Source organism: Zootoca vivipara, chromosome 10, assembly GCF_963506605.1.
Source record: "Zootoca vivipara chromosome 10, rZooViv1.1, whole genome shotgun sequence".
NCBI classification, from domain to species: Eukaryota; Metazoa; Chordata; class Lepidosauria; order Squamata; family Lacertidae; genus Zootoca; species Zootoca vivipara.
Genome location: NC_083285.1, coordinates 64,962,695 through 64,988,546, shown reverse-complemented (window position 1 = coordinate 64,988,546; position 25,852 = coordinate 64,962,695). Strand labels below are relative to the sequence as shown.

Below are 25,852 nucleotides of genomic sequence, written 5' to 3'. Positions count from 1 at the left end.
TTTGCTCCTGACACGAGGTCGACACCACATTTCACACCAGCGGCAGATTCATCCAAAACGAAGGGCATTGCAGAGGCCCTTTATAGCACCACTGGGTGGGTAACCTGCCTGAACAGAGACTAGCAAACTGGTAGCACGTATTCTTTTTTGGGGGGTGGGGATATATTTACCTATCTTAATAAATCGACAAGGGAACATCTGCTCATCAATCTTATGCTTCAAGGTGAACGTTTCTTTATTATAGTCATTCTTTAAGCCACTGTGGAGGGAAGGACACAAGGTTAATAAATCTTTTTATGGCTAAATAGGAGATAAATTTTGTTTCGCTTCAATTTGTAAATAGACATGCTGCTACAAAATATGCCATCACCACCCTGAGAACATTTATAGTGGGGAATAAGGATCAGGAGACCACTGGTTCCACCTAAACATTAGGAAGAACTTCCTGACAGTAAGAGCTGTTCGGCAGTGGAATTTGCTACCAAGGAGTGTGGCGGAGTCTCCTTCTTTGGAGGTCTTTAAGCAGAGGCTTGACAGGCATATGTCAAGAATGCTTTGATGGTGTTTCCTGCTCGGCAGGGGGTTGGACTGGATGGCCCTTGTGGTCTCTTCCAACTCTACGATTCTATGATTCTATGGTTATGGCCCTCCAATCACTGCAAGTTTTTTTGATTTTGTTTTTTTGTAGGGCAGGGACCAACTACACCCATATGAACCTACCCAATTCCTCTTTGCAGGCCTTGCTCTGTGGCATAGAGAGAGCTCAACAAGGGACAGGGATTTCTCTTCTATGGCAGGTAGGCAGAGCAGAGATTTTAAGTGCTGTGGCGCCTAAAGCCACATTACACCATTTACTAGTTCAGGTTCAAGTGGCGGCCAAGTTTTACATTCAGGTCAGCAGTCAGACCCTGCCACCTGCTAAGGTCTTGCACAGGTAAGACAGCCAGCTATCTTTATAAATGAGAAGGGAACAAATAAATTAATGCTCTCTTTCTCGGGCACACAATAACAAACAAAGCCCATATGGCACAGAAAAGTCCAAGGAGCTCAAGTGAATGTAGATATGTGAGAATGTGATATATTCATACTTCTATAAAGAAAATAAATGTTTTTTTTAACAGGGGAGGATACAAACACTGGTAAGGTGTCGCCTGTCACCAGATGCTGCTTTCTCTTTCCTGGTGTACAAGATTTGGAACTCTCTCCCCATGGAGACTCGCCTGGCTTCTTCCCTTTTAAGTTCCTGGGCAGCCTATCATTTCCCATCAAGCTTTTGAGGGAGTACATGGCTTATTCTCAACTGCTTCTGCTTTTTTCTTTTTAAGCATACAAGTTTGTTAGCTCTGCTCAGGTGCCGTGCTTTTATGCTATTTTTATTATTATCTCCGAGTCATGTTATGGGGTCAGTGTTTAGGGAAAAGCAGAACAGAAATATTCATTTGACGAAAATCAGAAGAGTAAGCGAGAGCCTGGGACAGAGGGTGTGAGCCAGTGCAAGGAATCAGAGATGAGAAGGAAAGCTTAAATGCAGAATGAGCACAGAAGAGAACCACAGAGAGAGGAGGAAAGAGGAAGTTCACCTTTTGAAACAGCCCATCCAGCGGCTGGGGCAACCCAGCCAGATGGGCAGGGTATAAATATAAATATAAATATACCGGTAAATATAAATATAAATAGGCTTCTAGTGTTGTGATCTGCCAAGAAGCTTTGCTCGAGGCACCAGATTTGGTCTTGCCAGTGGCTTGCAAAGCAGTGAGCTATCCAACATTCTGAAATGAGTTACGGTAGCTTGCTTTTCTGGAATTCAGATGGAAACGTGGATGAACCTGAGGCTGTCCCATGTAAACCAAAAAGAATTTGCTTTCAATTCATTGGGGAAAGTGTATAGTTGGCTCACCAAACCAGTGCTGTAAGGTATCTGGAAGCACACAGGGAGCAGCCTCACTCCAATAATGTCATTTTTATCACCAACAGTAATGGGGAAGAGGGAGTTACAAGCATAAACCAGGCAGAAGGGAGGGAGTTCCCAGTGGTCCATGAGCTTCATTCAGGTGGTCTATGGATTTGTGGTTGAAGATGGGAGATGGCACATTCGTCAAATTAAATATTCATATTTATTTTACGTGTACTGTATTTTCATTCCTTGTGTTTCTTGTATTTTACTGTATTGCCATTTGAATTCTATGGAATGCAATATGTAATAAAAGAAGCAATCAATGACAATAAAAAAGCACATAGCTTCTAGCACACGGTGCATTAAAATTGCTACAGAAGGAAGAAAAGTTCAGTCATACCTTGGGTTGCATCCGCTGTGGGTTGCGTTTTTCCGGTTTGTGAACCCGGCAGACCCGGAAGTGTTTACTTCCGGGTTCCGCCATGCACACATGCACAGAAGCACTCTATCGCGCTTTCGCATGTGCATGAAAGCGCCGCTCGGCTTGCAGACTTTTCGGGGTGCAAACGGCACCCTGGAACGGATCGGGTCCGCAACCCAAGGTACCACTGTAATTAAGAGGTCTGCCATAATCCTCACCAATTTTCAAGTGGTCTATAGGGGAAAAGATTGGGAATCGTGCACTAAAGCACATCTCGGGGCCGACTATACTCCACCTTATCAGTCCTGCGATGGAAGACATTAAGCAAATGCCCAAAGCACATTTGAATATCCTTCTTACCTTGATAAGAGATCTGTCATGTTTTCTTCATTCATCCCGCCAAAAACTTTAAACTTCTTTAAATTACAGACATGGGTCTTCTCATATTTTCCAAATGTGATGCTCTGGACTATGGCAGGCCTTTCAAGTTTCAGGATCAAATACTATAGGGGATGGGTAAAGAATGCATATGGGTCTTTGTTCTTGTTTTAAGTTTATCACGCCGCAAACAAGGCCTAGAGCTAACTAGAACCTTAAAACAAACCAAGAGAGGATGTAAGCAGAACGTGAGTCGCAGGTGTGGAAATTCTGCTCTGCGCTGTTTCTTGCCACACTAATGAAAAGAAACTGGGAGGAAAGTCTTTGACAGCTTCCATGGCAGCAAAGACATGCTTGTGATGGAGCAAGCCCATGGAAAGGAGATGCAGCCCAGACCATCTTGGCTTACTGCTGGGTGTATGTGAAGGGCATACAGCAGCCTACCTGGTGACGGCCAGATATTTTGGACTACCACTGGGGCTGGGGTTGATGAGAGTGGGAGCCCAAAACATGGTGGGAGGGGGCTCCAAGTAGGTAACAACTGTGTATACACATCTCTAAACTTATTCCACGCATCACGTCTTTAGATATAAATATTACAGTGGATGCTTTCACATTTTTTAATTGGGAAATTTCTGCCTGCTCTGGATTGTTATAATGATGCAGTTCTGCATTTCATTTGCAGGACTGCATCAGTACATTTTAAAAAAAACTGTACATTTTGTAAGCCACCCTGAAGGTGATTACTGTAAGATAGGCATTTCAAAAAATTAATTATTTTATAATTCTTGGGTGTTAAATCTACTTGCAACATAAATGATAGTTCTAGCAATAAACAAAAAACATGCCTTGAGATTAAAATATTTTGCCTGCCACTTGGTCTAATAGTCAATACCACTGCAAAGACTACATCGCAACATGAACCAAGATGTATCATGCAAAAATGCCTGATTTATAAAATGTATTTGCTCGCCTTAAAAATTTAGATGGCCAGGTCCCTGTAAGAGGGGAAATAAGATGTATGTTCCTCATTTGGTCATTCTTTTTGGCAAGATCGAGCCTAATAATTATACACTCAAACATTCAAAAATTAAATTCCACTCGTCAAGAGATACCAACCACCACCTTCCCCCAAATTCACTTAAGGCCTCTAGGGCATCATACTAACTCAAGACTACATAATACTCTCAAGACAATGTTAACATATCATTTTTACACTGCTGATTATCACAAAAAGGAATCTCTGCCAAGAAGAACTATTAAAGACCATCTGGTAGACGCATGCAGGAAGAGCAGAACATGACTATTTAGCTGGTTATTTTTAGCTGAAATACTAGCTTAGGAAAACCTACATTCAGAAATGTTAGGGTGTGTTTTTTTCAAAATTAATGCTAAAAATAAACAAGGTAGAATTTTGCCAGTAGCTTAGGTGCCATGGACATTAAAACCAGTGCTTCTTCAGGGACTGGATGAGTTATTTGCAAGTGGCAAAGGGAGTGGGGGTTGAGGAGAATCCAGATTCATTTTATTCCCAATAATATTAATGTTGGCTTGAGCTATTTCCTCCACCGTGGTACTCTTATCCCAGCACCATGACTTCCTATACTCCCCTACTCCCCAGGAAAAGCTAATAAAGTAGTAATTGGAAGACAGGCAACTGTAAATGTCCCCGGTACTTGCCTAACAAAGGTAGGTTATGCTGGCACCTAGGAATCAGTTTCCTTTTATTACAGAGGTGTTTTACCTGTTCAGAATGCCTTAATAGTAATTAAGAGAGGCCCTTTTGCAGCAGGCCTGGGTTACCTCTCCAGAAATAGTGCCCCCTTCCCAACAGGATCAATAAGACCTTGCCAATCTTTCTACATGTCCAAGCAATTGCTACAAAACATGAAGAGAAGAAAGTACATCAAGATAGAGAAGAAATGCTTCTCTTTGTTGATGCTGTGGAGGGACGCAAAGCACCCAGAATTTCCCAATGCAGTCTCATTCCTAGAATAGATCCTTGATCCAGTGCATGAATACTTGCCACAAATGTAAATAAACATGCACACACATTGAGAAGCTGGCTATTTCCAGCAGTCTTGTGGATTTACCACTCCTGCTTCTCCAAGGGATACCCCAGCATGCTGGTTCTTCCTGTTCTACCCCAGGGTCTCAGAGCAGAGCACCAAGACTTCATTGTAAGAACACAGAACCAATGAGACGCCATTCAGAATTTAAATGCAAACACCAACTTAACCTGGCCCTCTGAAAAACCAATCTAGAAAGAATCGTCTTGCAATAATGGCACCATTTATTCAGATAAATAATAGACTCAGAAGTATTGGTGGTGGTGATAACTGAAGGGTTCGAGATACTGAGGGAAAATTCAAACACTTACCTGGGGAGGGTAGTTACTTTCAGAAGACCACCGCGAAGACTGATCATTGGGCTTGTCTACTAAAATATTCCTAAAAACACATACACAAAGAGAGGTTCAAAGCACTTGTATGTTACCCACTTAATACTCTGTACTTGAGGTCAATGCAACTCCTTCCCTAAACCCAATCTGAATAAGAACTACTTCGCAACCCAGTGCAGTTTTTTTCCTTCCCCACATACACAAGGGCCGTCTGAAGACGCACTATCCTCCCTGAGGCTACTTGAGGCAGCCGAGACAGGTGGAATGTTTCATCTGGAAAATTCAATCTTTGCCATTTCCCCCACAAGACCATGGAACATACATAGGAAGCTCCTGATTCAGAGTCAGATCACTGGGTGGCAACAGCTCTCCAAGGCTCCACACAGAGGACATTCCCAACCTACCTGGAGATCCCAGGGGTGGAACCTGGGACCTTCTTCATGGAAAGCAAATGATCTACTACTGAGCTATTGTCCTTCCCTGGGTGAGCTCTTTGAGGTGTGTCTATGCAAGACAGTCACTGTTCACCCTTAAACTTGTAAATAAAAGGTACCAGAGCAATTAAACTTTACTAAAGCCTCTTTGAGAACCTAAACACTCTTCTCACGCAAGCAACCAGATGAGAACCTGTTCATACCTACAGGTCTTTAAGTACCTCAAACCTAGGTTTCAAACTTCTAACAGCCCTTCTCCCCAGCTGCCAAGTTTTTGTAAGATGAAATACACACAGAACAAAAGCAACAAAGAGTTCTGTGACACCTTAAAGATGAACAAATAATAATAATTGTCAAGGGATTGTTAAGGCTACTCCCAAGTAAAGACGCTCCAGTCCATTCTGTTTTTAAGGGTTTTATTGTGCATACTATTTACAGTGCAGAGATAGCAGAAAACATGACGACCTAGTCACTCACAGAATCCGGCAATGGCGCCCTTCTGCTCCTGGGCCAGCATAATAGCTTGGGGACCCCGAAACGCTGCCCCCTAAACCTGTGTTTGGGTGCGTGCCTCAATTCGGGCATCGGAAGCAGCTGCGCTCCCTCTTCCACCTGTTGGCTAGGGCTCTGATACCTCACTGAGCCTTCCCTCCATTCCGCTCCTCTCTTCATTCCCCCCGCCTGACCTGCTGCTACCGCTCTCGCTGGGCGAAGTGCTGGTCAGAATGATGGGGGGGAGGCTCCCTGTAGGGAGTCCCCTGATAATAATAATTATTATTATTATTACTATTATTATTTATTATTTGTACCCCGCCCATCTGGCTGGGTCTCCCCAGCCACTCTGGGTGGTTTCCAGCAAAGATTAAAATACAATAAAATGTCACAGATTAAAAACTTCCCTAAACAGGGCTGCCTTCAGATGTTTTCTAAATGTCAGGTAGTTGTTCATCTCTTTGACTTCTGATGGGAGGGCATTCCACAGGGCGGGCGCCACTACCGAGAAGGCCCTCTGCCTGGTTCCCTGTAGCTTTGCTTCTTGCAGTGAGGGAACCACCAGAAGGCCCTCGGAGCTGGACCTCAGTGTCCAGGCAGAACGATGGGGGGTGGAGACGCTCCTTCAAGTATACTGGGCCGAGGCTGCTTTGGGCTTTAAAGGTATAAATGTATTTATTACAGCATTAGCTTTCATGGACCACATCATAATAAATAAATACATTAGTCTTTAAGGTGTCACAGCACTCTTTCTGGGGTTTGCTGTAACAGAGTAGTAAAGCTAACCCTCTAGAAATTTTACCACACAGCACAAAATGTCAGCGAAGGTATCATCTGTACAGTGGTACCTCTACTTACGAATTTAATGTGTTCCGAACACACATTTGTAAGTTGAAAAAAATTGTAAGTTGAATCCCATAGGAATGCATTGGGAGAAAAAAATCGTAAGTCGAAGCAACCCTATCTAAAAATTCGTAAGTAGATAAAATCCTATCTAAACTGCATCCAAGATGACGGACTGAGCTCCATTTGTAAGTAGAAAAATTCGTAAGTAGAGTTATTTGTACCACTGTATTTAATACCCCTCCATCTCAGAAAACTCTGCATGTCTTAAATAACATTTGGCAACTAGGGAAGGGGGGGGGGAGGAAGAGAGACCCAAGATACATAGATGTACTTGCTCTGTTCCATAGCCAAACCTGCTAAGCTAGGGACTCATCTTTTGTTTCACGCCACTGAGCAAACTGTATTGCAGTTGAACATGTTAAATACTTGTGGTAATAGCTGTATTCTCTGTTAGAGGTTACCAAACCTAAACACAATTCCAGTTTGATGAGCCACTCTCAACATTTAAATCCTATTTCAATGGTGATTCTTATAATCTCAAAGAGCTACGTAAAACTGCCCAAGTGTTGAGACAGAATAAAGTAGGTGCTGTGCTTCTAGAAAGCTAGGAAAATGATTTGCAGAGCTTTGCAATCCTGGCCTGAAGAGGCATATTTCCATATTCCTTTGGCTCTACTCATTGCCAAGTAGCAGTCTGCATCATCATCAACATCTAGCAAAGTTAAAGTCACAGAGAGCTTTAAGTCAATAGGTCAAATTGTTTCATGATGGACTGGCCACGACAATTGCACTCTTATTCTGAAGCTAACCATAGATATAAACACGTCTCAGGGATTATTTTCAAAGAAGTACAAACAACATTAAAAATACGTAAGCATTCTGGTTTGTTGGTTTGTTTTTAATGTCAATCAATATAGAATTGAGTTAAGAAGAAAAACATTTCAAAGAAAGCACAGCTGCTTTGGAGGATGCATTTATGCGTTACACGCTTCCTCTACGCACTTTCTTCCTGTCACCTAAAATTTATATAAGTAGGACTAGAAACATAAACGTTTTGAACTACCAGGAACCTCTTTCAAACTGGTGAAAGTGTTTTTATTTAATGCAGGGATGGGGAAGCTCAGTCCCTCTGGGCTCTCTATCCTAGGACGTGGGAGAGCACAGTGGGTAGACCATAAAATTCTGAATCTCAGGGTCGTCGGTTCGAGCCTCAAGCTTGGCAAAATATTCCTGTGTTGCAGGGGGTGGACTAGATGATCCTCATGGTCTCTTCCAACTCTACGATTATTATCTGGACCTTAGAATCCTTCAAGCCATACAAACACTCTCTCCAGGACACACCCCTTCCCGGCCTTCTGTGCACTCTCCAATAAAGCTAATTGACTGCTCAGATGGAGGACCGAGTAGGGGGTACAAGGGTGTGTAGAAACTGTCCTACTATACAAAGTTAAAGTTCACATTTGTTTGTTTGTTTTCTGACTGCTTTGGTCTTACCAACCACTGACATACGGCCCCCAGAAGGGAATATGGCCCTCAGGCTGAACGATGTTCCCCCATGGATTAATGCAAGCTCACAGCCAACTACCGGTAATCACTACAGCCAAAGATACTGCTAAGAACCAGCAATAGAAATAAAGTCTGACCAGTTCTGGGTACATGGCAATCTATGACACCAGTTACCAAGGTTCTGGAGTCTGCAAAACTGACTGTGCAGCAAGCCTTGGAAACCCAAGCTGACATCCCTGCTCAGCTGTGAAGTTCACTGAGTAGCGTTTGGGCAAAAACCGGTAGTATTATCCCAATCTAACAAACATGCCAGTCTGAACATCTTGGAGGTAAGCAGCATTTTGCACCTGGCTATTGGCCACTTGCAACCAAGTGAAGATACCTGGTCGCCAGGATGGCACCTGACCTCTCCACCATCTAGAGGTGCAGGCCTGGGGATCCTTGGATCTTGACAGTTTTCTAACACTAGCAACACATCCTGCAGAATTCTATCCAGTATATTTTATCTGCACAATCAGAATGAGTTTCAGGAACTAAAAAGTCCTATTAAAAACACAACCTTTGAGCCACCTGGTCCAAAAATGGCAACCAGGCATTCCGTTTTGATGACTATAACCATGGTTATGGAACCATTTGGCACCTAGCTTGTATACCTGAGTTTCTAACACTAGAGGTAAAGTACTTTGCGTAATAAGCACAAAGAGCCACAAGTCCACCTACAAGGAAGCGTAGCCTCTGCCTCTATGCTGTGCAATGCTAGATGTACATTGCTCAGACCGACCATTGCTATAAAGGGGGAGAAGAGGGAGAAGCACCTGGCCAAGCAGATGCAGACTCATGAAGATGCCGCATCTGAGAAAACCACACACAGATGTATAATTATTTTAAAAGCTTTAGCGCAAATTGCTACCCACACTAGGCCTTCAGATACAGGGGCAGATTACCATCAGCCAACCAATATTAGAAGACAGCATTGTGTGAGTATTCTATAAACTGAGACTAAGCAACAGGAGCGGGTGAAGCTTGTCTTGTTTGCAGCAAGATCTTTTGAGCTCCCGTCCAGGTCTTGCCTCAACCTAAGCAGGCAAGATTTCCAGGAAGATCCATGCCCATGCCCAATAAAAGCATCTCTGGCAGATAATTGTTTAGGCCTGGCATTTGCATCTGCAACAGAGCTCTAAATTAGCACAACACAGACATCATCTTATTTTTTAAAAAGCCAAACAATGTTCAATTGGCTCTTAAGCCTTCTTATGCAGTACTTTCGTGATGCGCAAATCACTGCTATTCGTTTTATGAGGCATTTTATAGTCTGCCTTAATTTTGGTATCCGCAAGGGAGCCAGAGACTTCCAATTGCTAAAATATCAGTGTGCACCCTTCTAAGTAGTAATGCATCTCCTTAAAAAAATTCCATACATCCTTCAGTCAGTTTCAAAAAAATAATAATCCCGCACTCTTAATTGTAAGAATGCTTTTTAGTACATAAAGTTATGTTTTGGGGTCTTAGTGAGTTTTAACTGTATGCAATGAAAACGGCCATGGCAGAAGCAGCATATAAAAGTTTCTTCAATTGTGGTCCAAGAAATTGCAGGTGGCCAGCTGAAAGGCTGTGGCTCAGTAGTTCATATCTCTACTTGGCCCTGCACCTGATTTGCTTTTTCTGAATGCTGGCCACGGTCATCAACTTGATGTCCATGAAGGCCTCAAATGATGCCCATAGGCTGGAGGTGCCCCAGACCAAGCACTCATTTAAATAAAAGTCCACAGCCCTCCTAGTAAGAATATTCAAATTCTCTCTCAACCGTGAAGACTGCAGGGTGGCCCTGGGAAGTTACATATCTCCCAGTCTAATGTACCTGGAGGGCTTTATCATGGATTAAACAGAATTCTTATTAAAAGAAATGAAAAACATGAGATGATCCAGGAACAACTGCAACTCCCAATGCCAAGCAGAGAGCTGTCAATGTGCTCATATTTAATACAGGGGGAGGGACCAGTGAGGCCCCTAATTTGTTAGAAAATAAGCTTTTCACCATTTATTCTGAAGGCACAGCTGAAGAAAACAGCATCGCTGCAATTTTCTTACTTTTCAAACACACTGGCATGTTTGCAAAGGAGACAAGAAATGGAATTGACTAAAGAAGCACTCAAGTAACAAATCTTGTCCTTTGAAAATCTTGAATGGCGTTCTCAGACATAATTGATTAGAATCGTTAAGTCATTAAAATCTTCCATACATAACAAGGACCAAAAAAATAAATCTCCGTCATTTACATGGTGACACCAACAGCTGTATGTTAGGAAGCCTACAATTTTCAAGAAAACTTTTTCTCCCTCAGCTCCTATTTGCTTATTTTAATTTTGTACATTTATTATATATGCCAATGACACAGCACTTTAGTTATTAGTAATAAATAATGGCACCTGGATTACTTTCAGTTACAAGAAAAAGAAAAAGGGTGGGTTTTTTGGAGAATGGCTGAAAACAGCAATCGAAGTCAACACTTCAACTCAGGTAAGGCCAGGTTTACAATTGGTATTTCCCTGTCTCATAGCTCCTGGCAGAGAGTCATCATCTCAAGTTCTAGCAAAAACAACATAGCCTAACTGCCAAACACTCTGTGACATTTTGAGAGATCAACTAGCAGCTGCCATATTCTTGCTGTGATATTATGCAATATCTACTTTCTGTGGGCTCTGGTCTTAGGCCAACCTTGCTATAATACCCTACAGCACTGGTCTTCAGCTGGCAGATCAGGAATCACTAGCCGGCTACAATCTTTCTAATCCAAGGGGGTCACAACACCACCACTACCACCATATAAATATATGGCCAAAAATTGAGAAATGGGTTCTCAAACACTGGTATGGATTGGAGGTAGGTCCCAGGTCCAAAAAGGTGGGAAACCACTGCCTTAGTTCTTGATTTGCTTAGGTGCATGGAGCAAAAACTTGGTCCAAAACCAAAAAGCAAGATGCATTTATAACAAGGAGGAAAATGCATCGTTTCATCGCTTTATCTAATTCTCTAGTCTAACATAAGTAACTTAAAATTATTACGTATGAACTGACAGAGCCTTCACTTTTGAAGCAAAGCTTGTTCCAGAAGACAGTCTCAGCTGTGCAAACCTACACAGATCAGCTAAGGAGCAACAGCCGTAGCCAGTCCCACACAATTCCCGCCCCCCTCTTCTTTAAGGGCATCAAGGCAGGTTTTGTTGTGTGCTGTTTTATGGATTCTTCTGCTGGCTTTGTACAAGTAGTAAAATGAAAAATACCCTGCAAAAAAAGGGAAGAGCTCATGAAATGTATTGATGCTCTCTTTCACATTACATTTCTGCAAGTTTTGTTAATTCCCCCTTGGTCCCCGGTCCCGTCCCCCATTTCCTTCTGCCTTTGATTGGTGACATATTTACAAAAATTACAGTAAAGGACACTGAATGTTGTGTTGGAAACTCCAAGAAAGAAGTGCCGAGGAACAGCCCTTCCTGTACACAGGAAGGTGTACAGATGCTACATGCCCCAGGAAAGGGCAGCAAGCAAATAATAGATAAGAGGCTTGGATCAGAGAAGCCCCAGTTCATATTCTCACTCCTGTGATGAAGCTCTATGTGCAGTGACTTGCGCAAAGTGCTCTCTCAGCCTAATCTACCTCAACCTTGCATCGTTTTTGTAAGGATAAATATACTACCCTGTGTCCCATTTAGAAAAGCGGGGAATGTGCTAGCTAAACAAATAGAAAGTTCCTGAGCTTCCACAGCACTGACCGAGATATTGTCATGGGCAAATCCAACCATTTATCCCGTTTTAGTGCTTATTTGTTTCTCCTTGCTAAAAGTGTGGGGGCAAATGATAAGAAATTACAGGGTGGTAAATTGCAGGGAGAAGTATTCAGTGAACCAGCCCCCAAATGACAGCCTTCAGAAACCTGTCCACAGATTTAAAAGGACAACGAAAGGCTTGAGAATTTCAAGTTTTGTGATTCCTGATTACACTGCTGAAAAATACAAGATGGAAAAAGTAAAACAAAGCAAATATGCATCTGAAACAAAGCACCTCTGTGCTTCAGCTTGCCAAGAAACAGCAGTTGTTCCTCCACTAGCATTTTGATAGTTCTTACTGAAATATTCCCCCCTCTGGTGTTTCAAGTCCAGAAAATTTTGAACTGGAAAATTTCCTGGAAATTATCCTATGCAAATTAGCATAATTTGCTTTGTAAAATTATCATGCCCTAGAGAGTGGTCTAATTTAGAATGTTTATTTTACTTGTAATTGGTAAACAAAGCTAAAAACTATTGGACCTTCCAAGCTTATGCAACATAATATTTATTTGCGACGGGCATCCATTCTTTGTTACCAATGCACTCATGAAACTTAACATCTTCTGCAGAAAAATTAAGCCCACACCACTGAAACAAACTAAATGTTCTTTGGCTGCCAAACCCATCTATAATGCAGTTCCATAAACCCAGTAATCCCAACTCCATTACTATGGAATTTAGCACAAAGGTACAACTAGGACACCATGCAAGGTGTTCCCAATGCTCAAGGGATATAGTAGTGCTTAACACCTTCCCAGGTATCCTTGAAATTAGGATATTAAGCTGAAGTAGAAACCAAGAATTGCTAAAAAAAATAAACATTGTTTTCATTCTAAAATCCATTTTCAAGGCAGAAATTTCATCAATGTGTTTTGCAACATTCCTCCTCTTCAAAAAAAAAAAAAGAGTGCAGAGATCAACCTGGTATTTGTACTAAAAACTTACTGTACTTCCGGAACAGCTGTACCAAATTCTATTCTATTCTCTCACCATTTGTTGTCTTAACAACAAATAAGGAGAGGATGCTAAACAAGCCCAACTAAAAATCTCACTTTGCTCAGCCAATGAGTGCTGACAACACCATATTTGAAACTGGTCCCTCAGTGTTATGGGGGCAGAATATGGCTCACGTGAGAACTGTAAAAGTCTAAATGTGGACCACGGTGGTCACCCATACCAGCAGGTTTAGCTTTTACATGGCTCTAAGTACAGCAGCAATTCCCTTTGAGATAACCAATACAATCACACTAACTGTACCTCAACGTATTATTAGGAAGCCTCCAGAGCGTCACCAAATCCAAACACAGTGGTGCAAGGCCATAAGGATAACATAGATGCAATTTCTGCAAAATTTCCCAACAAAACGTGTCCCTGGGGAATTGCATTAAACTCTGTGTGAGCTTCAAGCACTGAGAGAGTTAAATGACATCTCTGAACCACGCCATCTCCTGTTCCTACACGTCCATTTCAAAATTCTGCCTCCCCCTTGTACTGTTAGCACTTTGCATTTGCCATTTCAGAGCTAATATTTTTCTGCAGCCTAAGCAACAAGACACCTTGTTTTTACTTGCATTGTTTGTGTTTGAGTTGCGTCCCAAACCACCACTCTCAAAGGGAGATCATTACTGCACTCCACTGGGTATCTCATTGCCTACTCCATGCAAGTGTGCATTTGCCAATAACCTTCCAGAAACTTGAACGTCACAGCTGATAAAAGATTGATGGTGAAAAGGACTGAGGCTTAGTAACTGTACAATGACATTAAACAGGATGGCAGTTCCTTTCTTTAAAGAGCAAGACTTGAAAAGCAAGTGCTAAATGCACAGTCATGCAACATGAGTCTGGATAGAAAAAAGAGAGTGGCCACAATCAGGCACAAGCCAAGATATGAATAAAAGTTCTGACCACGCACTCAGCCCCATCACTCCTCCCTTCACGCAAGTGAGCAAAACAAAAAGGAATAGCTTCCCAGTTCAAGGCATCTTTTGTTCAAGACAAAATCCCATACACATGGAGTCCAGAGTTCACTTACAACAGTAAACATCAAGTAAGAAAACACTTGCAGCACACAGGCATGCAAGTCCAAGTTCACTTCAGAGTCCAAAAGTGAAAGGTGAACTAATGTCACAGGAATCTAGTTCTGCGTTCTCTCGCTCATGCGCACAAACTCATGCAGAGCTGAGTGGTTAAAAAAAGACACAATCATCACTCTTACCCAAGCCCCAAAGTATGTCTACAAATGTTAAAGAGAGAATCAAGCTCCAATTAATGTTAAAAGCCCCCTTTTTCACCACCTGCTTTGGTTGAACACCTTTAAGAGAGACAATGAGACTGGATGCTAACACCCTTATGTTGTAAACAAATCATGCACAAGCTGCAGCAGAGTCATGCAAAGGGTATGCACAAGTCAAAGTACTAGATAACTTCGTTCCCCATTTACCCAGAGCCTCGGCTTCAGAGGCATCCATTCTGGTCCTCTTCTGAAAACCAGTACCTTTTCACACAGATATCTTTCATTTGGAGACAGATTTCATTTTGTTTGGAGACAGACTCTAAGGGGTTACACATATGTTATATCTATATTCCTTCCCTTAGCATTCCATTCACCAAGCCACTTGCTTTAAGCAGTGGCCTAGGATGGAAAAATTCCCAGTCCTTAATTTTTTTCATGGAAACCTTTCCATTTCATAAGTTCACTAAAAATGATGAATGGGTGCTAAACAAAACATTAGGCAAGTCTGTCTGCTTCCAAGTTTTTAGCTTTGTTTAGGAAATACAAGTAAAATAAACATGCCAAATTAGATCACTCTCTAAGGCCTGGTGCCAATTACCCTAATTTGTGTAGGGAGAAAATCCTACACAAACTAGGGTAACTGGCACCAGAAAATTTAAACATTTCTTATTGTTGGCTCTAACCTTACCAATCACTTTTTCCAATTTTGCTGCAGCAATACAAATGTACCCTACCATCAAATAGCCTTTCATTTCTCCTTCTCCAACCCTATAATGTCCCTCATCAGGCTTTATCTCAGGGGTCAGCAAGGTTTACTGGTATCTTTCCTGGGCCAGATTGGTCCCACAGAGAACTCTCCATGGACCGTATTGTGTGCGCGCATGAGTGCTTTTCGGCGTCTGCGTCAACGCAATTTCCGGCACCGCGGAAGCTAGTCCCTGTGCCAGTTTAGCGCAGCGCACCAGCTGGCAGTTGGGTTCAGGGGCGGCTCGCGGGCTGGTCAAACAACCTCCGCGGGCTGCTTCCGGCCCATGGGCCTTAGGTTGCTGAGCCCTGCTTTAACTCTACACACCTGGTAACTCTGGCTCTGTCTTGTACATCTCACTCCTGCCTCACTTTCGACTCACCTGCCTCTCCTCACTGCCAAAGCATCTGCTCAGAGTGGAAGTTAACATATCAGCAAATCCAAGTTTGATTATAATGCAAAAGGTGGGTGAGGGGAATGCCTTGTGGGGAACAAGAGGAAGGAAGGGGAGTTTAATCCCACCTGCGTCCATCAGCAGTCCCCTGCAAATGCCCCCCTTCTTCAAAGGCCAGTCCACCCATCCCCACAATCTGGAATCAATTGTTTTCAGAATCCAGCTTTATTTTAAAACATCCTGGGCTGGCATTTGCAGACAGAGTCAGTAGGGGAAGGATTAAAGGACTTTCTTCCACCATCACCACCAAGGTTCCCCTTAAAAAATGTTTCCCCCCCCCACATTTTACAAAGGAAACATAGGGTTGAGAAGCCCGTGTTTTCATCAAACATCTAATTTCATGGTCCCTGTCAACTTGGAAGTGAAAGAACATGCCCTTCAAGGCAGACTAGCAAAGTGAACCTGCAAAGGATCTGGCAAGACCTGTCATACTGGGCATAACAAAGACACGAGACAATATTTAGCAAAGCAATTATAAATATTTAGAGAACGAATGTTTGTAGAAATTCAAAACAGATTTCATGCATGAATAGTGCAAAGGAGATGGAGCATCTTTGATACACTTCACAGGTATTCTAGCAACAAGGTGAAAAGTTTCTGCAGCAGGAATTGGGACCTCTCAAGGACAGAGTCATTAGCCCACTTGTTCCTGCAAACCATGCTTTCATTTTTTATTCCCTCTGCTCCCTAGATCACCATATCACTACTCCCCACACCACAACATTAGGTCTACTGTCCTACTCCGCCACATCCCGTGTCTGCATAAATCAGCCCACACATAATCAAAATTTCCTCTCACATTGCACATCAACCAACCCCTGCTATACCTGTCTTTCCATATCTCTGCTGCAGCTCTCCACACTGCATCCCTCGCCCCTTTCTCCTTAATAGCCTACTCAGAACACTCTGCTTTATTTTACCCTAAGAACATAAGAAGAGCCAGCTGGACCAGGACACTGGCCCATCTAGTCCAGCATCCTGTTCTCACCATGTACCTGTGGGAAACCAGCAAACAGGATTCGAGCACAAGGACACCCCTTCCTCCTGTGGTTTCCAACATGTTCACTGCTCCTTGCATCTCCTTCATACAGTATGAGGAACCAAAGTTACCAGCACCCTCACCTCCCCAGCACAATACTGCACTACCCTTTTGCCAGTTTTCTATGCACACATTTCAGAGGTACAAACATGTTAGGTGTGCTGTAGGGAGAGAAAGGAGGAGAAAAATACACAAGAGTCACCAATGGCTCTGTGGTACCTTAAAAAGCAACACAACTGTTAGATCTTCAGCTGTCTGGCCTGGATCATGGAAGCTCACTCCATCAAATGCACAAAGTTTGCAGGTTGTTTCCCCATTACCAGGGTTTACAGGCCCATTAAATGGCAGTTAAAAACAAAACATCACAAGGGGATTCTGGTGACAGACCACATGCCCAGCCCACTTCCTTTCCACCTTTAGCCATGCCTTCCTTAAGAGACTCATGAAACCAGAAACAAACACAGCTTCTACCAGTGCTAGAAAAATGGAGAAAGGGGGGGCATTAATGAAACCCACCCATCTGATGCCTCAACTCTAAATGCAGACCTGCAAAGGAGCTTTTTCAAGTGCCTGAATTACTTGCCCAAGCCCCTCAATTTCCCAATTTTGCTTGTTTTAATAAACATTTCTATCTTTCACTTCTGGTGTAAAACTACCGGGATAGTTGGAGCCAAATTTAACATTACAATTTCATAGAATATCAAACTGTTCAGAATTAAGGAGCAAGGTCAGCAGCTGCCTTGTTCAACCATGGCATTAAAAAAAACCCACCTATCTGATAAAATAAAGCCATTGTCAAAAACTTCCAGAATAAGGAGATCTTCAACATAGCTGCCAAGTTTTCACTTTTCTCGCGAGGAAGCCTATTCAGCATAAGGGAAAATCCCTGTAAAAAAGGGATAACTTGGCAGCTATGGTCTTCAATAACCTGCAGAAAAAAGTGAGGAAGGGGGCCAACCATGCTATAACGTCCCCTATAATGCCCCTCTCCCTTGGCTCTTCACTCTGTAGGTCCCACAAGACCCAGCAAGCACTCAGAGCTCCCACAGGTCTCCATGTCTGCCCCCATGTGACCTCCACTCCAACAACAAAATACCCCAACACACCCTACTACATTGCCCCCTTCATAATGACAACCTTTAGGCTTCCTACGGTAACCACGCAGAGACCCAACTTTGCATCCGGTTGCAGCAGGGACCAGCCTTTTCCTCCCTAAGCAAGACCAGCCCCAAGAACAACTCCCAAAACCACCCCCTTAAAAATCCCCACCCCAAGATCACCGTAAAAAGAAGCCCAAAGGCCACCCCATCCCAAGTTGAACCCTTCCAAAACGAACCCCCAAATCTACCCGACCACCGCCACCCCAAAAACAACTCCCATGACAACCCCCCAATGTGAACTTCAAGAACACTTCCTCAAAGAAGACCCCAAGAACAATTTCAAAGGCCCCCACAACTCTGAAGACCACCCCATCAAAGACCCCCAAAACAACTCCCATGACGAACCCCCCAAGAACACCCCTTCAAAGACGACCACCCCAAGAACAAGTCCGAAGGCCGCCTGCCCCCCAAAACGAACCCCCAAGAACAACTCTGAAGACGGCCCCCACTTCAAGAACAACTCCCATGACTAACCCCCATGTGAACTCCCCCAAGAACTCCGAAGGCTAACCCCGTCCCCCCCAAAACCCGAATCCCCCCCCAGTCTACCCAAGGCCAACCTCCCCAAAGACCCACCACCCCACAGAAAGACTCCCCCTCAAGCTTTCTCCCTCCTTCCCCGGAGCCCCTCTTAAATGGGGCGCCCCCTTTCTCCGCCTTCTCCCCCCCTCCCTCATAGGTACCAGAGGGAAGGAGGGAGGGAAGAGAGGGAGGCCCCGCAGCCCCAACCGACCCTCCCTCGGCCAGGCCCTTCTGGCCTCCGCCAAGCCGGTCGCGGCGGAGACTCACTCGGGCAGGTAGGTGGAGGAGAAGCTGCTCCAGCGGTGCAGGGTGTAGGCCAGGACCCGGCTCTCGAGGGCGCCCGCCGGGCCGAAGCCTGGGCCCGCCGCCGCCGCCATCTTGTCGTCCGTAGCAGCAGCAGCAACGGGGAAACAGGCGAGGGAGGCGCCGTAGAGGTAAGGTGAAACGCGCAGGCACGCAACGCGGGCGGGCGAACGAGCGAGAGCGCGCGCGCATAGCACACACGCACACTTCCGGATTCCGCCCGAAGCAAAGCGGGGCAAGGGAGGCCGGAGAATAAATGCGAGTGGGGAATGACGCGTTAGCCCAAGCAGCGTTCTGAGGGGCTTGGCCACGCAACACAGAAGCGGGGGGAGGGAGGTGTTCGCTTGGGAACCGGAAGCGTACGCTCGCAAGCGTAAGGTTGCGCTGGCCGGAGAAAGGAAGTTTAAAAGGTCAGAGAGGGATCGAACCGAGGGGGGGGGAGCGACAGCGCCGCTCTTAAAGGGGCCGCCGCGAACTTTGCCGCTTGCCTCCAGCTGCTAACGTGTTTGCACATCTGCCAGGGGTGTTGCTCGGTTGCTGCCCGTGCTCGGTGTTTCGGGGGTCAGACTGCCGTCGGGTGGTTTGCAGAGCATGTTTTTTTAAATTATTAGTATTATTATTTGTATGCAGTACACTTTGGAACTCCCCGCCTATTGATATCCAAGTAGGCGCCTGCTCTGCGTTTTTTCCGCTGCCTGCTGAAGGCATTGTTGCTCCGGCATGCCCACGCCGATGCTTAGAATGCTTTCCTGAGGTTTTGCCTACTACTACTACTACAACAACAAAACAACAAATATTACTATTAATATTTTTATTATTATTAGGTTCACAACCTAATTTCAACGATCGAATAAAACAATCCAGAAGAAAACATGAATGCTGGACTTGTGACCCCTCTAGGGCTTAAGGTACCCCACTCCTCACTCTACAGGGCTGGACTCTATATTTTTGCTCGCACTGCAAAACACGAAGCACATCAATGGCACATATCAGCAGCAAGAGCTTGTGTCTTCCATAATCCACCTTTCCATCCAAATATTATTGCACATCAACCCATCTCTGAGCAGGGAGAGACTCCCAGGGTTCCAAGCACCTTACCCAGGGTTCAGTTTCCTTAGAATGAACATCAGCAGAAACTGTGGCGTCGCTAGGATACCTGGATTTATCCACACACACACACACACACACACACACACACACACACACACACACACAACCTGAGCACAGGCTGGAGGGACTTGCAGAATTAACACCACAACAGATCTTGCTTCTCTGTTAGGTTTCCAGCGAAGCACCCAAATCACAGCCTTGGGCAGGGGCGTACCCAGGATCAAAACTAGGGGGGGCAAGGCGCAGGGCCAAGGCATGGGAGGGAAGGGAAGGGAGGAAGCGCGTACGGCGGAGCCGGAGTGCGATGTCTGCTGGCGAGGGGGCCGCTGGCGGTAGCGGCGGCAGCGGGGGAGTCTCCAGAGGCAGGCGGAGGAGGAGGAGCACAGCCCAGCAGAGCGCGAGTTTGGCATTCCTGCCCACCGCACCGCGCCCTCCAGCTTCCCGTCGCGCTCTCTGGTTCCCCGCCGCGCTTGGCCTTGCCAGAGGGTGCGACAGGGAGCTGGAGGGAGGGCCCATCGCGGTGGGTGGGAACGGCGACCTCGCGCTCTGGTGGGCTGTGCTCCGCCTCTGCCCACCAGCTCCGCCGGCAGCGCCGCTCTCGTGCGCCGGCCCTGCTTCTACAGGGGGCAGCTGCCCCCCTGCCCCGCGCTGGGTACGCCCATGGCCTTGGGCCCAGCACAGACCAGACACGTCTTTGTGTCTCCGACTTTCAGCATCACTCCAACATGCACACACATGATGCACATTGCACACAGAGGCTATTGCTCCTCTGCTAGGATGACATCCCATCCAGCCAGATGAGGTGGGAAACCCACCCCCCATCCCATTTGTCTCTATGGTAACAGAGCTTGTTCTTTTAAGATGCAAATGGGGGTACAGTACTTAGCAGCAAGTTGCAGTGCCCTTCTGGACCTAGGATCTGGTTCAATGGGTTTGGCAAGCCTTCTCCAATAGATACCTCACAGATACAAGATTGCAGGTTTGGAAGGGACCCAGGGCATCATCCAGTCGTCATCGTCGCCGCCCCCCCCCCAAAAAAACCCATAACAATTCATTCCCCCTGTTCTCACCCAGTCTTATTACCATCAAATAGCCCCGCTTCCCAAATACCCAAAATGACCCTAGTCGACCTACTCCCTCCCCAACTTAACTTCAGTCTGTAAAATACAGATGTTTTTTCCCCTACATTTTTTCCCTGCTGTTCTTTGGCTTGAAGGAAATAAGAATAATTCCAGATCCTCATATGCCTTTTATAGCTCTTTTTTCCTGTTCCTACTTAATTTGGTAACCATTCCGACTGACCCATTCAGTCTAGGATTGAAGCCAAGGAAATGAAGGACTCCTCAAGTGCAGCTGATATTTATAGTAGGCAAACAGTGTTAAAAAATTATGATGCGTCATTAAGAGTTCATTGGGGCTTTTGATTTCAGTTCCGTAATAACCGCTGACCTAGGAGTTTTTCCAGTTTGTAAATATATTTAACTGACTGAAGATTTAAATGCCTAATTATTGACAATGCATTAATACACAGTTGTGATTATTTGCATTCAAATAGGACTTTCGGGGTGATAGGGCATTAGCAAATCATGCTCCTTCTGGGGTAGTTTGTCCACCTTTGGTCCCCATCCTGCACTCTCATCGCTCACCCGTGGCTCTTAGAAGCTATCAGCTCATAGAATTGGAAAAGACCCCAAGGGTCATCTAGTTCAAGCCTCTGCAATACAGGAATCTCTGACAGGTGACCATCTATCTCAGAGGTCAGCAAACTTTTTCAGCAGGGGGCCGGTCCACTGTCCCTCAGACCTTGTGGGGGGCCGGACTATATTTTGGGGGGAGAAATGAATGAATTCCTATGCCCCACAAATAACCCAGAAATGCATTTGAAATAAAAGGACACATTCTACTCATGTAAAAACATGCTGATTCCTGGACCACCCGCAAGCCAGATTTAGAAGGCGATTGGGCCGGATCAGCTCCCCGCTCCTTAGTTTGCCTACCCATGATCTATCTATCCTCTGCTTAAATAACTCGAAGGAGAGTCCACCAACTTCTGAACGGCTCTTATTATCAGAAAGTTATTTCTGTGGTTGAGTCAGATTCTCCTTTATTGTAACCTGAATCCATTGATTTGGGTCCTACCCTCCAGAGCAGGAGAAAATATGCTTTCCCCCTCTTCCATGTGACAGCCTTTCAGATATTTGGCTATCCTATCACCTCACAGTCTCCTCTCCTTTTACCCAGGCTAAATATACCCAACGTCCTCAACCGCTCCTCATAAGGCTTGCTTTCTAGGCCCTTGATCATCTCGGTCACCCTCCTCTGCACATGTTCCAGGTTGTCAATATCCTTCTTACTACACTTGATCTTAGCCAAAAGGCCGAGAAGGACATAAAAGAATACAATACAAATTGAGAAGCAGAGACTAGAGGGTGGGGCAAGACAAGACGAAGGAGGCCTTGCCTGACAAAGTCTCTCCCCTCACAGTTCTTCCTGTGCTAAAGGTAAAGGGACCCCTGACTGTTAGGTCCAGTAGCGGATGACTCTGGGGTTGTGCGCTCATCTCGCTCTATAGGCCAAGGGAGCTGGCATACAGCTTCCAGGTCATGTGGCCAGCATGACTAAGCCGCTTCTGGCGAACCAGAGCAGCAACGCCGTTTACCTTCCGTTCCCGCCTGAGTGGTACCTATTTATCTAGTTGCACTTTGACATGCTTTCGAACTGCTAGGTGGGCAGGAGCATGGACCGAGCAATGGGAGCTCACCTCGTCGCAGGGATTCGAACCGCCGACCTTCTGATCGGCAAGCCCTAGGCTCAGTAGTTTAACCCACAGCGCCACCCGCATTCATTGTGTTAGTTTGGACCTAATTCTCCAATCTGTTACGGTCATCTTGAATCCCGATCCTGTCTTATGTCGCATTAGCTACCCCTCCCAGTTTGGTGTCATCTGCAAATCCCTTCAATTCCTTCATCCAAGTAATTTATAAAGATGTTGAACAACAATCTGGTTTAGTTGCCTTTGAAGGAGTGGGAGAATCTCCAGCATCAGGCTAAGTCTTCCCAGAAGCAAGTCTCCTTTTTGGACATCCATTCCAAAAAGCTTTTTAATTTCTTTATTCATTGTAGTGTTAGGGATGAACAGCCACATGGCCAAGTTTACTGGTGATAACAGATTGTTCAGGGTGGTTAAAACTGAATGGAGGAGCCCCAGATGGATCTCTCCAAGCTGGGTGAATGGGCAGCAAAATAGCAAATGCAGTTCAATGGAACCAGGTGTGAAGTGATGCAGAAAACATCCTAATTTCATATATGCAATAACAGCATCTGAACTTACCCGGAACAAGATGCCAAACAGAGAGAGGGTAGCTTTCCAATACTGCAGATATAATATACATTGCTGGTGCAATGTTCATTGCTTTGCTTATTGTAGTAGTCATACTAATGTACTGTATTATGGTCACAGAGCAATAAAATTCAATACAGAATAAAACTTGCATTAAAACACATCTCAAGGTTCCATCGCTTAAAACATCAGAGCAGTTAAAACAAGTACAAATTGTAATATGTCCTCTCAGCAATCAGCAAGCTTTTCCCCCTCCCTGATCTGCAATGATATTTACAAAAAACCCAAAGTCCTCTCAGTGAAACACAAATCACAGGACAGAGGGATGTTGTGATGAGGTGTTTAGGGAATCTTTTAATGTTTAATAGATTATTGTATTTTAATATTCTGTTGTAAGCTGCCCCAGTGGCTGGGGAAACCCAGCCAGATGGGCGAGGTATAAATTATTATTATTATTATTATTATTATTATTATTATTATTATTATTATTATTATTAATGGTTTCCCATAGGCATCTGGTTGACCACTCTGAGAGCAGTGTGGTCCACTGGTTGGACCCATTAGAACTCATCTTGCGTTCTTATGCTCTAGCAAAGAGTATATAAATGCAACGTCACAATTCAGATATCTCGAATGTGCGCCCTTGCTTTGTAAATTTGAAATGTTTCTGGGGACCGTGGACATTCTAGAGAGATGGATTGTGCAAGGTTGTCAGCCCATCAACAGAGAGCCATGAGTCCCCACTCATGCATCCCTTCATTGTTGTTTAGTCGTTTAGTCGTGTCCGACTCTTCGTGACCCCATGGACCAGAGCACACCAGGCACTCCTTTCTTCCACTGCCTCCCGCAGTTTGGTCAAACTCATGTTGGTAGCTTCGAGAACACTGTCCAACCATCTCGTCCTCTGTCGTCCCCTTCTCCTAGTGCCCTCAATCTTTCCCAACATCAGGGTCTTTTCCAGGGAGTCTTCTCTTCTCATGAGGTGGCCAAAGTATTGGAGCCTCAGCTTCAGGATCTGTCCTTCCAGTGAGCACTCCCCTTCATAGTAGGCCTCAAAATGCTTCCTACATAATACCATTGTATTATGGTATGCTATGGTCCATGGGGTCACGAAGAGTCGGACACGACTAAACGACTAAACAAACAAACAAAACATAATACCGGTACCATAAAATGCTGAACTGCCTTTTAGAACAGCATTGCTGTGAGTTTTTGCCATCTTGGTTATTGTAAATGAACCTGTCAGCTGGCAAGTGGGGGTGATCCAGGGCTTAATGTTCCTTAATGGCTGGAAATCTCTCTCCAGACTCTTGGAATGACTCAGCCCTCAGCTCATGGGAGGAGCAGCGAAGCAGCTGTTGCAGCTTCGATTTAGAAAATATAAAGAGATAAAACAGTCACCTCCAGAATGGCAGGACATTTAGGCTTATGCAATTATAGTGGATTAAAGTGCCCTGTCTACCTAGCAGAAGAAACCAATCCTTCTCCTCCTCCTTTTTAGAAAGGGAAAGACAGGGCACTGCCCAACCAACCCCAGTCTTCATTCCTCCCAGCTCACATGCCTTCACGTGTCATGGACTGGTTGGAAGCAGAGGAATGGTGGGAGGAACTTGCTGGGGAACCACCAAAGGAAGAAGGCTCAGAGCCCGGGGAGTGGTGGTGGAATGATGATGAGTGGTGAGGGGGAGAAGAGGGAGAAGATGAGGAAGTAGAGGTGTAGGAAGCTGAAGGGGTAACAGGGCTTAGTGAGCGGGGAGAGTCTGTGGCAGAGAGAAGTCAAGAATCAAAGGCTGAAGCAGGGGAGGAGGGAGGCCAAGAGGCAGAGCTGAGTCAGGCTGGTGAAGAGGCAAGGGTCTCTCCCCCTCCTGCTGCAAGAAGCTCCCCTCCTCACTTGTCTCCCAGAACCAGAAGAGGGCTGAAATAGGCGTAGCGGCAACAGGCAGCACACAGGTGCAGTCTCTGATTGCTTGGGAAAGCCCTGGAGAGGGGGGTGGCAGATGTGAGGAGGCAGGGACTTTCAGTCTCAACAACAAATAATAATAATAATAATAATAATAATAATAATAATAATAATAATAATAATAATAATTTATTATTATTTATACCCTACCCATCTGGCCGGGTTTCCCTAGCCACTTTGGGTGGCTCCCAGCAGAATATTAAAAACACGATATAACATCAAACATTAACAACTTCCCTAAACAAGGATGTCTTCTAAAAGTCAGATAGTTGTTTATTTCCTTGACATCTGATGGGAGGGCATTCCACAGGGCGGGCGCCACTACTGAGAAGGCTCTCTGCCTGGTTCCCTGTAGCCTCACTTCTTGCAGGGAGGGAACTGCCAGAAGGCCCTCGGAGCTGGACCTCAGTGACTGAGCTGGACCTCAGTGACTGAGCTGAACGATGGGGGTGAAGACGCTCCTTCAGGGATACTGGGCCAAGGCCGTTTAAGGATCTAAAGGTCAGCAGGAACACTTTGAATTGTGCTCGGAAAGGAGCCAGCAAAAAATCACACCATTCAAGCTGGGAGTTAACTCTTTATTAGCAAAACCACGATCTTCACAGACTTGGTGGAATGTCATGCCTAATGAGCATAGCAGCTCATCCCCGGTAGGTTGCCGAGATGGAAAGTTCCTGCCTCCCAACAGGCATCTAAGTCCCCTCCTCTCCAGGGCTTTTTCTAAGCAATCCGAGACTGCGTCTGCGCATCACCAAACTCTCCTCCGCCCTTTTCATGCCTCTCCTGGTTCT

The 25,852-nt window shown here is 45.0% G+C and overlaps 1 protein-coding gene across 1 annotated transcript in view; it reads right to left on the bottom strand.

The window, feature by feature from the left end:
* The window catches only part of MKLN1 (muskelin 1), a 91,495-nt gene extending 73,692 nt beyond the window's left edge, over nucleotides 1-17,803 (bottom strand). The window contains exons 1-3 of the mRNA XM_060279220.1: nucleotides 5,074-17,803; nucleotides 2,676-2,818; nucleotides 171-259 (exon numbers count right to left, since the gene is read on the bottom strand). Coding sequence (XP_060135203.1) covers nucleotides 171-259; nucleotides 2,676-2,710 — 124 coding nt within the window. The 5' untranslated portion in view covers nucleotides 2,711-2,818; nucleotides 5,074-17,803. The remainder of the gene's footprint in view (nucleotides 1-170; nucleotides 260-2,675; nucleotides 2,819-5,073) is intronic.
* Nucleotides 17,804-25,852: the final 8,049 nt, after the last annotated feature.